This window comes from Salvelinus sp. IW2-2015, linkage group LG16, assembly GCF_002910315.2.
Source record: "Salvelinus sp. IW2-2015 linkage group LG16, ASM291031v2, whole genome shotgun sequence".
NCBI lineage: Eukaryota > Metazoa > Chordata > Actinopteri > Salmoniformes > Salmonidae > Salvelinus > Salvelinus sp. IW2-2015.
In genome coordinates this window covers 7,376,134-7,391,113 of record NC_036856.1, presented here as the reverse complement: position 1 = coordinate 7,391,113, position 14,980 = coordinate 7,376,134, and the positions used below count along the sequence as shown (strand labels likewise).

At 42.3% G+C, this 14,980-nt stretch overlaps 1 protein-coding gene across 1 annotated transcript in view; it reads right to left on the bottom strand.

Annotated features, from left to right (window-relative positions):
- Positions 1-14,980, bottom strand: part of LOC111975913 (rab GTPase-activating protein 1-like) — a 179,181-nt gene that overhangs the window by 30,340 nt on the left and 133,861 nt on the right. Inside the window, 4 exon segments of the mRNA XM_070447710.1 lie at positions 5,614-5,655; positions 8,003-8,146; positions 11,271-11,396; positions 14,041-14,115. Of these exon segments, the coding sequence (XP_070303811.1) occupies positions 5,614-5,655; positions 8,003-8,146; positions 11,271-11,396; positions 14,041-14,115 (387 nt within the window).

The window sequence follows — 14,980 nt, the reverse complement described above, 5'->3', positions numbered from 1 at the left end:
CAAAAGACCTGTACAAAAAATTGTAGACCTCCAACAAGTCTGGTTTTACCTTGGAGCAATTTCCAAATGCCTGAAGTTACCATGTTCATCTGAACAAACAATAGTGCGCAAGTATAAACACCATGGGACCACGCAGCCGTCATAACCGCTCAGGAAGGAGACGCATTCTGTCTCCTAGAGATGAACGTACTTTGCTGTGAAAAGTGCAAATCAATCCAATGAACAAACAGCAAAATACCTTGTAAAGATACTGGAGGAAACAGGTACAAAAGTATCTCTATCCACAGTAAAACGAGTCCTATATCGACATAACCTGAAAGGCCGCATCAGCAAGGAAGAAGCCACTGCTCCAAAACCGCCACAAAAAAGCCAGAATACAGTTTGCAACTGCACATGGGACAAAGATCGTATTTTGGAGAAATGTCCTCTGGTCTGATGAAACAAAAATAGAACTGTTTGGCCATAATGACCATCATTATGTTTGCAAGACCGAAGAACACCATCCCAACCGTGAAGCACGGGGGTGGCAGCATCATGTTGTGAGGCTGCTTTGCTGCAGGAGGGTCTGGTGCACTTCACAAAATGGATGGCATGAGGGAGGAAAATCATGAGGGAGGAAAATGATGTGGATATATTGAAGCAACATCTCAAGACATCAGTCAGGAAGTTAAAGCTTTGTCACAAATGGGTCTTCCAAATGGACAATGACCCCAAGCATACTTCCAAAGTTGGTGCAAAATGGCTTAAGGACACAAAGTCAAGTTATTGGAGTGGCCATCACAAAGCCCTGACCTCAATTCTATAGAAAATTTGTGGCAGAACTGAAAAAGCATGTGCGAGCAAGGAGGCCTACAAACCTGACTCAGTTACACCAGCTCTGTCAGGAGGAATGGGCCAAAATTCACCCAACTTATTGTGGGAAGCTTTTGGAAGCATACCAGAAACGTTTTCACCCAAGTTAAACAATTTAAAGGCAATGCTACCAAATACTAATTGAGTGTATGTAAACTTCTGACCCACTGGGAATGTGATGAAAGAAATAAAAGCTGAAATAAATCATTCTCTCTACTATTATTCTGACATTTCACATTCTTAAAATAAAGTGGTAATCCTAACTGACCTAAGACAGGGAATTTTTACTAGGATTAAATGTCAAGGAATTGTGGAAAAAACTGAGTTTAAATGTATTTGGCCTACGGTGCGGTGTATGTAAACTTCCGACTTCAACTGTATATCGTATATGTCTGAGTACCTTTTAATGTGCAATGTGTATATCAAACAACATTTCTGTCACGTAATACTGTGTATAAAAGTACCATGTTTGTGAAATATTAGAATAATGTACAGTGCATTCAAGAAATATTCAGACCGCTTGACTTTTTCCACATTTCGTTACAGCCTTATTCTAAAATGTATTGAATTGTTTGTTTTTCTCCTCAATTTACACACAATACCCCATGATGACAAAGCAAAAACAGTTAAAAATATAAAAACATTTTTTTTTGCAATTTAAAAATAAAACTGAAATATCACATTTACATAAGTATTGAGAAACTTGGTTTTTGCTCCGACATGCACTGTCAAATGTGGGACCTTATATAGACAGGTGTGTGCATTTTCCAATCATGTCCAATCAATTGAATTTACCACAGCCTCAAATCAAGTTGTGGAAACATCAAGGATGATCAAGGGYTTTCTAAAAACCTGTTTTTGCTTTGTCATTATGGGGTGTGTAGATTGATGAGGAAAATATTTTATTTTGTAAATTTTAGAATAAGGCAACAAAATGTGGAAAAAGTCCAGGGGTCTGAATATTTTCCCGAATGCATTGTCTACGTCTCATCTCCCCTCTGCAGTACAGTCTATGGACTGCAGAGGGAGACATATGCAAACTATTCCACTTTCTCACACCACATTCCTCCATATTCTAGCCAATTACATCATATACTGACTGACATAGCAGACACTCCTTCCATGCATTTACTCTGTACTCAACATTGCAGATAAGTGTTTCAGTGAAAAGGTTACTAAATAAGAGAGTGGTTGGGGATCCGTATCTTGAGTCTGATCTACCAATTAGTTAGGATTTGGGGCTGGTTGAACTGATCCTAGGTCTGTAGTTAAGAGCAACTTCTACCTTTGTTTAACTAGGCAAGTCAGTTCATAACAAATTCTTATTTACAATGACGGKCTAGGAACAGTGGGTTAACTGCCTTGTTCAGGGGCAGAACACCAGATTTTTACCTTGTCAGCTCGGGGATTCGATCTAGAAACCTTTCGGTTACTGGCCCAACGCTCTAACCACTATGCTACCTGCTGCCCCATATGAACCTTAGCACCGTGTCAATCTTGGAGGTCAAAAATCTTCTCAGAGTGCTGAGGTAGGATCAGGTCTTCTTTGAACACTGTGTTAACAAACCTCCAAACGAGCTTCAATGCCATACAACACTCCTTCCGTGGCCTCCAACTGCTCATAAACGCTAGTAAAACCAAATGCATGCTCTTCAACCGTTCGCTGCCTGCCCCCGCCCGCCCGACTAGCATCCCTACTCTGGACGGTTCTGACCTAGAATACGTGGACAACTACAAATACCTAGGTGTCTGTCTAGACTGTAAACTCTCCTTCCAAACTCATATCAAACATCTCCAATCCAAATTCTAATCTAGAATCGGCTTTCTATTTAGCAACAAAGCCTCCTTCACTCACGCCGCCAAACTTACCCTAGTAAAACTGACTATCCTACCGATCCTCGACTTCGGCGATGTCATTTACAAAATAGCTTCCAATACTCTACTCAGCAAATTGGATGTAGTCTATCACAGTGCCATCCGTTTTGTTACCAAAGCCCCTTATACCACCCACTACTGCGACCTGTATGCTCTAGTCGGCTGGCCCTCGCTACATATTCGTCGCCAGACCCACTGGCTCCAGGTCATCTATAAGTCTATGCTAGGTAAAGCTCCGCCTTATCTCAGCTCACTGGTCACGATAACACCCACCCGTAGCACACGCTCCAGCAGGTATAWCTCACTGGTTATTGTTATTGACTGTATGCTTGTTTATTCCATGTGTAACTCTGTGTTGTTGTTTCTGTCGCACTGCTTTGCTTTATCTTGGCCAGGTCGCCTGTTAAATAAAGGTGAGAAAAAAAAAGAAGAAAAAAAAGGTCCCCCTGTCCATATAATCTTATTCATTGCGATCTAAAAGGCAAAATCCAATAAAATTGTATTTGTCACATGCTTGGTAAATAGGTGTAGATTCCCTTTTGAAATGCTTACGTACAGGCCCTTCCCAACAATGGAGAGAGAAAAATAGAGGAACAATAACGAGGAATAAATACACAATGAGTAACGATAACGTGGCTATATACAGGGGGTACCAGTACCGTGTAAAAGTGCAGGGGTACGAGTTAATTGAGGTAGACATGTACATATAGGTAGGGATAGAGTGACTAGGCAACAGGATAGATAATAAACGGTAGCAGCAGTGTATTGCATCATTTGACCGCATCGATAATGACCTAACCTGTGTCCCATAACGTACCTACATTCCATACAGAACCAGGCTAATAATGACTAAGCATCTTTCAAATTAGCATTATATATATATATATATACACACACACACACAAGTGCCAATTGAAAGCTACTTGCCCAAATGAAAATAATAGTGGCCTTTGGAAGCGGATGATGCGTGCATCATTTAAATGTTATCTTTAATTTGCGGGCTGAGCAAGTAGCCTATAATGACCTACCCTCCATACACAAATAATGACATTTTAACTTGCCAATATCATTATTGATTGTTTGGAGGGGAGAAGAACCTTTGCGCAATCTCAAAAATTGTATTTTTGTTAGCGATTTTGAACAGCCAGTTGTAGGGCCATATAAAATGTTCTAAGGCCACAGCAATGCTTAAACCAAATCAAGAGTCCACTTTTGAGGTCTGGGAACAATAAAATGGAGGGTATCGTTGACCTTTAATTCAACTGTGCACCTAGCAAGAGACGTTGTTTGGCTAGCAGTGTTTTTGTACTGTACAATGTAGGCTACATGTGATGGCAAAACTAATGCCCCACAATTGATAGAAATCATCTTGATTTCATTCTGCCAGGTAGGCCTACTTTGCAGTCAACATTTAATTGTGAAGTTTTTTTGGGGAAAGCCTTGAGAACTGTTCATTCAAATATCGCATGATGGCTAAATTGTGCATCCCAAAGATGGCTAAATTGTGCATCCCAAAGATTCAACCAAGACTTCGGACTAAACATTTTGAATACCTGGTCTGCATACCCAATAATGTTTGAATACATTATCACTGGGAACCTAGCGACCAATAAAAAATTTGGTGTCGCGCTGCCAAGTCAAAGGGTCGCAAACAATGATCCCTCTAAACTGCTCACGGTCGCGCACTTCATACAGGACTGCCGCACAGAAGTAATGCCATGCTGCACAGAGACGCAAGAGATTGAACTTCACTGAGTTCGCCCCATTAGTTTGCACCATATAGATCAACGTTTTTTTCTGTGAACGAATCAAGAGTATATCAACCCCTTTTCAATGCAACAAAACAAAAGTAACTTTGCAAGATTGAGTCTGTGATTTTGTTGTAGGCAGAACCAGACCGTAATGGAGTAGAATTKTATTGGTGGGGGTAACCCTCGTACGGTCTTTCAATCAGATCAGAGCGCAGAGCAACCCGTGTGCACATTTGTTGATATTCTTTGCTAGATAGCGAGTTATTAGSCCAGTTATAGATAAGTATAGMTCAGAAATGGAGAGTTACTGCTTCATACAAGAGCACAAAACGTGTAGGCTACATTTCAAGCTCGTTGAAAAGCCAGTCAGGTAAAAAGCTTATGTCTTAATTAAAGGGGCAATGTTGAATATTGAAACAGGCTTGAATATGAAAATAAGCCAATAGGCAGAGAGGTAACATTGTCTACTTCTCTGTATGGTAATTATTTTATTTTGTAAAGTGGTTTCTTGCATCATTCAACAGAATACAATGCAATTTACCCATGGTGTTACAGACCAAGTAAAAAAGCATTAATGTCAAGTCCTTCATAATGTAAAAACGTTTTTAAAAGTCTCATGCAATGTAGGCCTGCATGGAACACCACATATAGGCTACTATAGGCTATTTCATAGAAATCAAAAACTATTTCCATGTGAAAATGTTATTGGATTTGCTCCATTGGTTTTGTTGGCAGGCCTACTTATGCTCAAATAGCCTATTGGCTACTGTCTAAAACTGTAAGGGTACAGCCTCACTATTCACTGTAAACGCGTGCCGGAAGTTGCACAAAATCCTCACAACGTTCAAGTTTCCGCTCACAAGACCTAAACTTTGCTCAGTGCCCCCCCCCCCCCSKKKKRRACTSGGAACATTGGTCGCAAATGCCAGTGTTTTGGTCGCAGTTTTGAGCCCTGACTCAAAACACAGACTCCAGAGACTCTTTGTGAATACAGGCCCAGGTCTAGGTCTCTGAGTTGTGTGTGCTTCGTACAATACCATTACAGAATTTGTCTGTCATTTAAAAGAAAAMAAAAAATCCAAGGAATTGACTGGAACCCCAGTAAATTAACCAAAGTAAAGGAAGTCAATCACACCTTGAGAAGAGCCAGCGCCACATTGAAGATGATGTTCAGGCCCTGGGGAAGAGAAGAAGATGATTATATCGTTGATTGTCACAGGACATGTTCTCTAAACACACACAGKGAGAGAGAGAAAGAGCTCGGGCCGTCACCTAAACACATCCATCACACACCGGTGTAAGAAAAGGCATGGATCAAGGGTCATCTCATCGACTGTCTTCATATCAACGTCAACGGCGTTACCCTTTAATACGTCATGCCAATAAACCCGTAAATGTTAAGGTTTTCTTGTTATAGACTTAGTAAAGGTTCAAATGATCTTCAACATGAAAGACTCCTTCTAATAAAGACTTATGAAACTGCCGCGCAGCTTTCGTGTTAAGAGCTACGAAAAAGTCCACACTGAAAAACAATGACGTAATGATACTTGTGCCAGTGGAATGCATGTGTTGCTATCAACCCATCTATCTGACGTTGTACATTCATTCGTGATATTATATAGTCTGTATGTCTACACGCTAGACTGCCCTCTGGCGATAAAGAGGAAACGTTATGGTAACATTACACCTATGTTCATGGAAACGCCCACCGCTGAGGATGCAAAGGCACCCCCGATCGCCAGTACCGAGGGACACAATTGTCTTGAAGTGAAGCAAGACAGTCCCTCTCACAGACAGGTGGGGCTGCATCATGGCCACAGAGTGACAGGCAGATGGACAAATTAATGAATGACACACAGAGACAGAGCGAGAGGGGGGAGAGAGAAATTGTAAGAAGGAGTAAGAGACAAGTCTAACAGATAAAGACAGAAGGAGAAAGGAAGAGTGTGACAGAGAGTGAGAAAGAGGGAGAGAGCTAGCAAAAAAGAGGAGTGAGGCAGAGCAAGCGAAACAGAGAGGGTGAGAGAGGATGAGAGAGGATGAGAGAGCGTGGATGCTGAAGTCAGCTCCGCATGGGAACACCTGTCTCCATCGCTCCGACACCCCGTTCACATGGCAACACTGGGCTAAAAATATCTCCCCTGCTCTATAAATAACTGAGGAAAGGGCCTCTCTTTCTCCCTCTCTTCCCCTCCCCTTCCATCTCTCACTTTCTTTCTCAAAAGGCTCTAGGTGGCGCTGGGGTGTCAGGGAGTCAGAGAGATAGAGGGCGGGAGTGTGGTGTGTGGACTGAGTGAGTGAGTGTGTGTGTGGAGTGCGTATGTGAGTGAGTGGGTGATTGTGTGAGTGAGTGGGTGATTGTGTGTGTGGAGTGAGTGAGTGTGTGTGTGTGTGTGAGAGAACACAGTCTCACATGCAGCGTGCCAAACTAAGCTGGAGTCAAACTGAGTCAGCAAGTGTGAGAGGTTTTAATGTAGAGGAGAAACACACAGTCAGGCGCACTTGCACACACACCTCACACGACACAGACACACCTTGAGGCACACAAACAAACAACTCGCACCACACACAGGCACGGATACATAGAGAGCGAGAGAGAGAGAGGTGTGGAGAAATGAAAGGGAAGACAACACAGGAGCACACAATCAAAGGAGGAGAGAGAGAGAGAGCGAGAGAGAGAGAGAGAGAGAGAGAGCGAGCGAGAGAAAAAGGAGTGAAAAGTGACAATGACAACAAAGAAATCAGATCGAGGCATGGGTAAAGCCAAAAACAATAAGAAAGGGACACCACTTTAGAGAAAAACATATAGAAATAAAGAGAGACAGAGGTATGGAGATGGAGAGAAAAAGAGAAATATTAGAGGGAGGCAGAGAAGAGAGAGAAGCAGATACTCATCACACGGCTCAATGGCTGAGAAACGCCAAGGAAACTATTAATTGTTCTGCCCGGGGGCCGAGAGAGGGTGGGAGAGAAGGATGAAAGGAGAGAGGAGGAGAACAGGAAAAAGAGAGAATCACAGCGAGAGAGAGAGGGTGATGAAAAAGGGAGGAGAAGAAGTGAGACAATCACAGAGAAAGAGAGAAAGGTCACAGCGTCCCTTTTCTACTGTGGTACCAGGCCTACAGGAGGGCTGAGAAGAGAAGCAGGCAGAGAGTATACTACTATCTTGAAGGGCTTCTGGGGATTTTGATGGGGTCTATCGTGCTAGAATGGTGTTCTCACTTCTCATGGTCATTATTGCTCCAAAGGAGACATTGGCTGTAAGGAGGTACAAAAAGGCGGGRGAATAGTGAAGAGTTGTTCAAAGCCCAGGGTGGTCGATGGAAGGGTAAGTTCAGTGCTTACCAACAGCAGCTTGGGTTAGGAGTAAGGTTAGGGTGAGACCCAGTGTTGGGGTTAACAGTAGGGTTAAGGTAAGAGCCAGTGTTGAAGTTAGGACTTGGACCAGTATTGGGTAAGTGTTGGGGTTAGGCGTAGTGCTAAAATTACATTCAGTGTTGGGTCAACGTTGTCAAACTTCTTACCTCACACAGTAGCAGGTCGGTGATGTGGAAGACCATGCAGAGGGGGAACTTGGCGGTGAAGAGTGTGAGGAACCACTGAGACGCATACATGTGGGCCTCCAGGCTCAGCTCCTGGAAGTGAGACCACAGGTCTGGGAGCTGCTCCTAGAGATAGGAGGACAAGGAGAGAGTTCATTGCACAGTACCGAGTACAAAAAACATTAAGAGCATGACAGACTGACCAGGTGAAAGCTACGATCCCTTATTGATGTCACTTGCTAAATCCACTTCGAATCAGTGTAGATGAAGGGGAGGAGACGGGTTAAAATATTTTTTTTAAAGCCTTGAGACAATTGAGACATGGATTGTGTATGTGTGCCATTCAGAGGGTGAATGGGCAAGACAAAAAGATTTAAGCGCTTTTGAACGGGGGTATGATAGTAGGTGCCAGGCACATCGATTTGTGTCAAGAACTGCAACYCTGCTGGGTTTTTCACYCTCAACAGTTTCCCGTGTGTATCTAGAATGGTCCACCACCCAAAGGACATCCAGCRAATTTGACACAAAAAWACTGTTGGAAGCAWTGTGGTCAACATGGGCCAGCATTGAGGCTGTTCTGAGGGKAAAAGGGGGTATAAGTAAGAGTATATCACATAGAGAGGAAAAAGTACTATATGTCAGTCAATCAATCAATGAGAGAGAGAGCGAGAGAGATAAAGTTGGTCTTAAATGCCATGCCGAGCGTAGCTACGTCCGACTTTGGGATCAGATTTTAAACCTGATTTGATGCTTCATTATGATGGTTCCTAGGCAGCGCCAGTTACTAGGCTGTTACAGTCCTCGTGGCAGTTCTAAACTTTGCGAGGCATGTCACTTCTCCCATCACGTCGCAAAGACCAAGGTCCATCACTATGCATGCACGTTTTCTTAACCACACCTGGGTGTATCCATAACGAATGACCTGGATGTATCCATAACGAATGACCTGGATGTATCCATAACGAATGACCTGGATGGACCCATAACGAATGACCTGGATGGATCCGTAAAGAATGACCTGGATGGATCCATAAAGAATGAACTGGATGGACCCATAACGAATGACCTGGATGGATCCGTAAAGAATGACCTGGAAGGATCCATAAAGAATGAACTGGATGGACCCATAAAGAATGACCTGGATGGATCCGTAAAGAATGAACTGGATGGATCCATAAAGAATGAACTGGATGGATCCATAAAGAATGACCTGGATGGATCCATAAAGAATGAACTGGATGAATCCATAAATGAATGAACCTGGAAGGACCCATAAGAATGACTGGAGGACCCATAAAGAATGACCTGGATCATCCTAAGAATGACTGGATGGACCATAAAGAATGACCTGGATGGACCCATAAAGAATGATTCCTGGATGGACCCATAAAGAATGACCTGGATGGATCCATAAAGAATGACCTGGATGGATCCATAAAGAATGACCTGGAAGGACCCATAAAGAATGACCTGGATGGATCCATAAAGAATGACCTGGATGAATCCATAAAGAATGACCTGGATGGACCCATAAAGAATTACTGTGGGAATAAATATCGCTGAATGACAAAAACATCGCAATAATAGGCTAACATATTTTAAAACATATTTTCAAATTGTTGCTTAACGAAACTCCCAAAGTCCTCCAACAATACATTCTAAGCAATAATAGCCATGTGTGGGTCAACGAGATGATCATTTCAGCACCGTTTGGATCGGGACAGCATGGGGACTTGTCTTGATAAATCAATGTCAGATTTTTGTGTTCACTGAATCTCCATTTAGACATTTGGTTACAATTAGACAGGGGAAATGTTAGCTAGCTAAGTTGAGGTGAGTATTCATCATCATTAGTCTAGTTTGTTCATCTATTAGCAGGACTGATCAGAACATTTAGCTAGGATGTTATGTAGCGTAGTAGTCGATGATTTTACTCTTCACTCGCATWGTAGTCTAGGCCTGCTCCCCGACCAAAAGACTGTGACTTGTCAGATAATCAATCAATGTGATTTTGTTTCACTGAATCTCTGTATATTTAGTTAATTGATCTCTGGTTGGGCAAATAAGTGGCCGTGCAACTCTATTTSTTTACTCATCTATCACTGATCAGAAACATTTAGCATGCTAATCATGCTAAGTGTGTGRCTGTCAGCTTCTGCGTGTTTGTGTGTGTTTGTGTATGTTCAGTCGTGCACATTCGTGTACCAAACACTCCTTCATCAACTCAAACACAAAGCCAATAACACTTCAGAACCCAGCCCAGTGTGAAAATCTTGGGTGGAAATGTAACAAGGAAATGTAAGAAGAGCAGGGTTGGAGGAAACTATGAGTACGTCCCAAATGACACACTATTCCCCAGATCAGGGSTAGGCAACCCTGGTCCTGGAGGGCWGCAGGCACTTCACGTTTTGATGTAACTGACCTGGAAGACCAGGTGTGTTGAATTTAGGCAAATCACTGAACTGATCAATTAGCTTAGTTAGTCAGGTGTGGTGTCTAGTTGGAACAATATCCTGCAGTACCTGCGGCACTCCAGGAACAGGGTTGCCTACCTCTGCCCTAGATAGTTGGATGCAGACACTCTTTGCTGTGAACACTGGCTTCCTTCCATCTGTATGCCAACCCTTAGCAATCAATTCTCATACTCCTTAGCCTTGGGTGCTTGTCAATACTAACCCAGTGCAGCTTGGTGCTGAAAAAAGCCTACTTAGGAGGCTAAAGTGGATTTCCGAACAAAATTAAACTCCAATTCAACGCACTTACAAGAATAGAGTCAGTCAGTGTTCCTAATAAGGTGCATCGACCTCTCTCAAATAAAAGTGAAAGTCACCTGGGAAAATAGTACTTTAATAAAGTATTTGGTTTTAAATATACTGAAGTATCAAAAGTAAATGTAATTMCTAAAATATACTTAAGTAGTAAAAGTAAAAGTATAAATACTTTCAAATTCCTTATAATAAGCAAACCGGATGGCACCATTTTTGTGTTTAAATTTTTTACATTTACGGATAGCCAGGGGAACACCCTCTACTCTCTGACATGGGTGTCAGGGAAAATGTATGGAGTAAAAAGTACTTCATTTTCTTTAGGAATGTAGGGAAGCAAAAGTAAAAGTAGTCCAATTATTATTTTTTTAAGTACAGATACCCCATAAAACTACTTAAGTAGTACTTTAAAGTATTTTTTACTTAAGTACTTTACACCACTGTGCTGATGACGTGCGCACATACACCAAGTTAAGAATGCTAACCTGAAGCAGTCGTTCTAGCTGGTAGAACTTGCAGTGCAGGTCCTCAAAGTTCTTCTTGTAGAGCTCCCTCAGGCCGTACTCATACATGATCTTCACCAGCACACAGAATGCCTGCTCCTCAGGCATCTACAGCCACAGGACAAACAGAACCAGAGGAGGGTTAGCTAGAATATGAACAGAGGGATGACAGAAGATGTGTGAGAAACGGGAGGTCAAGTTGTTTCCTTCTATTCCTTGACTTATTTGATTTGAGAGATGTCAACGTAAAACAAGAAGAGGGGATGTACAGTACCAGTCAAAAGTTTGGACACACCCACTCATTCAAGGGCATTTCTTTATTTTTTTTTTACTATTTTCAACTTTGTAGAATAATAGAACACATCAATACTATGAAATAACACATATGGAATCATGTAGTAACCAAAAAAGTGTTAAACAAATCAAAATATATGTTACATTTTATATTCTTCGAAGTAGCCACCCTTTGCCTTGACAGCTTTGCACACTCTCGGCATTCTCTCAACCAGCTTCACCTGGAATGCTTTTCCAACAGTCTTGAAGGAGTTCCCACATATGCTGAGCACTTGTTGGCTGCTTTTCCTTCACTCTGCGGTCCAACTCATCCCAAACCATCTCAATTGGGTTGAGTTCAGGTGATTGTGGAAGCCAGGTCATCTGATGCAGCACTCCATCACTAAGTAGCCCTTACACAGCCTGGAGGTGTGTTTTGGGTCATTGTCCTATTGAAAAACAAATTATAGTCCCACTAAGCGCATACCAGARGGGATGGCGTATCATTGCAGAATGCTGTGGTAGCCATGCTGGTTAAGTGTGCCTTGAATTCTACATAATCACTGACAGTGTCACCAGCAAAGCACCCCCACACCATCACACCTCCTCTTCCATGCTTCACGATGGGAACCACACATGCAGAGATCATCCGTTCACCTACTCTGCGTCTCACAAAGACACYGCGGTTGGAACCCCAAATCACAAATTTGGACTCATCAGACCAAAGGACAGATTTCCACCAGTCTAATGTCCATTGCTTATGTTGTGGCCCAAGCAAGTCTCTTCTTCTTATTGGTGTCCTTTAGTAGTGGTTTCTTTGCAGCAATTTGACTATGAAGGCCTGATTCACGCAGTCTCCTCTGAACAGTTGATGTTGAGATGTGTCTGTTACTTGAACTCTGTGAAGCATTTATTTGGGGTGCAATTTCTGAGGCTGGTAACTCGAATGAACGTATCCTCTGCAACAGAGGTAAATCTGGGTCTTCCTTTCCTGTGGCTGTCCTCATGAGAGACAGTTTCATCCTAGCGCTTAATGGTTTTTGCGACTGCACTTCAAGAAATGTCAAAGTTCTTGAAATGTTCATGATTGACTGACTTTCATGTCTTAAAGTAATGATGGACTGTCGTTTCTCTTTGCTTATTTGAGCTGTTCTTGTCATAATATGGACTTGGTCTTTTACCAAATAGGGCTATCTTCTGTATACCACCCCTACCTTGTCACAACACAACTGATTGGCTCAAACGCATTAAGAAGGAACAAAATTCCACAAAATAACTTTTAAAAAGGCACACCTGTTAATTTAAAAGCATTCCAGGTGACTACCTCATGAAGCTGGTTGAGAGAATGCCAAGAGTATGCAAAGCTGTCATCAAGGCAAAGGGTGGCTACTTTGAAGAATCTCAAATATAAAATATATTTTGATTTGTTTAACACGTTTTAGGTTACTACAATGTAGAAAATAGTAAAAATAAATAATAACCCTGGAATGAGTAGGTGTGTCCAAACTTTTGACTGGTACTGTAGTTAAGATAAATATAAATTTCGACATTTAATCTCTAAGGCTTTTCTCAATAAACAATGCACTGCCACAAACATAAGTAGGATAAATTCTTGGTGGAATTTATTGTCACTTGAAAGTGTTGTCTGTCTGTGGATTAAGAGGGACGTTTCCTCCAAACATTCTTTGTCCCACTTGGGAAGAGTTGGGAGACGGTTGGAGCAAAAGAGGAGAGTGAGAGAGGGACTTAAACAGAAAGGAGGATGAGGTGTGTGAGTAAGAGAAGCAAGGTGAGAATCTGGTGGGTTTGAAAAAAAGCCAGGAGGTGGGAGTGTCAGTGTGAAATACACYGGGTGTGATTATGTCCACCCCCCTCTTTAATGTGTGAGAGAGCGAGAGCAAAAGAGAGAATGTGCGTGAGAGAAATACACCCACCCACACAGAGCAGTGGGTATTTAATCTGGGTGACAGTGTGTGTGTCCTGGGCTGAGACAGGCGCAGCCATTAATATTCCTGACACTTCCCCTGCCTCCCAAAGGGGATCTCCCCCCTCTTCTCCCTCCATTTCTTCTTTATTACTCATCCTCTCTGCACTTGTCCCTCTCCACATTTCTCAATCCATCTCTTTCTCTCTCCCCACCTCCCTCCCTCTCTCACGTTGTCTCTCCTTTACCCCTCTCTCTTTTTTCCAGTCATCCTCCTGTCAGATTTACTGGCCTGTTGTTGACTTATTCACTCCTCCCTCTGCTCAACCAAAACGTTCCTTCATTCCCTGTCCATTGTTCTCACTGTCAGTCCTAATACAGGCTGTTAATAAGTGCACTCAGCATAAGTGCAATATTTTCACAGAGCCAATTCAACACTTAATTTTTTTTTGTCTGTGTAGATTTTTGTTGGAACGGTTTGGTTTGTTTGGGTAGACTTCAGTCTCAACTCGTCTCTGTGGTTCCATAGACGTTGACATTTGATCCCCCACATACATGCAGTAGTAGTACAGCAGCCAGGAAAGACTGTCCCTGACAGTAGCCAATCTCCTCATCGTAGACTGAATAGGCCTGGAACACAGAGCGGAGAGGGGACAGTGTTAGGCAATAGGTACTTCATATCAAACAATGAACAAGAAATGGTGCGTGTGTGCGTGCGTGTGTTTGTGTAGCATGCATGTAACATACTGAACAAGTTATTTGTAAAAATGTGACACTAAATGTTTACTGTAAATTCCCAAATCTCTGACACTCAACAGGCATTTCAGTGTTTCAGAGAGAAAGTACTTTTGACATGTTAAGGTGTTCTGTTTGTTGTTTGTGTTTTCAACTTGCTCAACCTCTGCAGTTTCACAGTTCTAGACAAAAACAGAGTATACGAAACATTAAGAACGCCTTAATAATATTGAGTTGTCCCCCCCCCCTTTTGCCCTCAGAACAGCCTCAATTTGTCGGGGCATGGACTCTACAAGGTGTCGAAAGTGTTCCACAGGGATGCTGGCCCAGGTTGACTCCAATTCTTAACATGTTGTGTCAAGTTGGCTGGCTGTCCTTTGGGTGGTGGACCATTTTTCATACACACGGGAAATGTGAAAAACCCAGAAGCGTTGCAGTTCTTGACACAAACTGGTGCGCCTGGCACCTACTACCATACCCGTTCAAAGGCACTTAAATCTTTTGTCTTTCCCATTCACCCTCTGAATGGCACACATACACAATCCATGTCTCAATTGTCWCAATGATTAAACATCCTTCTTTAACCTGCRTCCTCCCATTCAACTACACTGATAGAAATAAATCAACATTTTCAAATGAATAGATTTGGTAGACATTGCCATTATTTTGACCTCCCCACAGTTCATTGGAAGAGGAAGTGTAAAGTAACATACTGTGCCTTCAAAAAGTATTCACACCCCTTGACTTTTTCCACATTTTG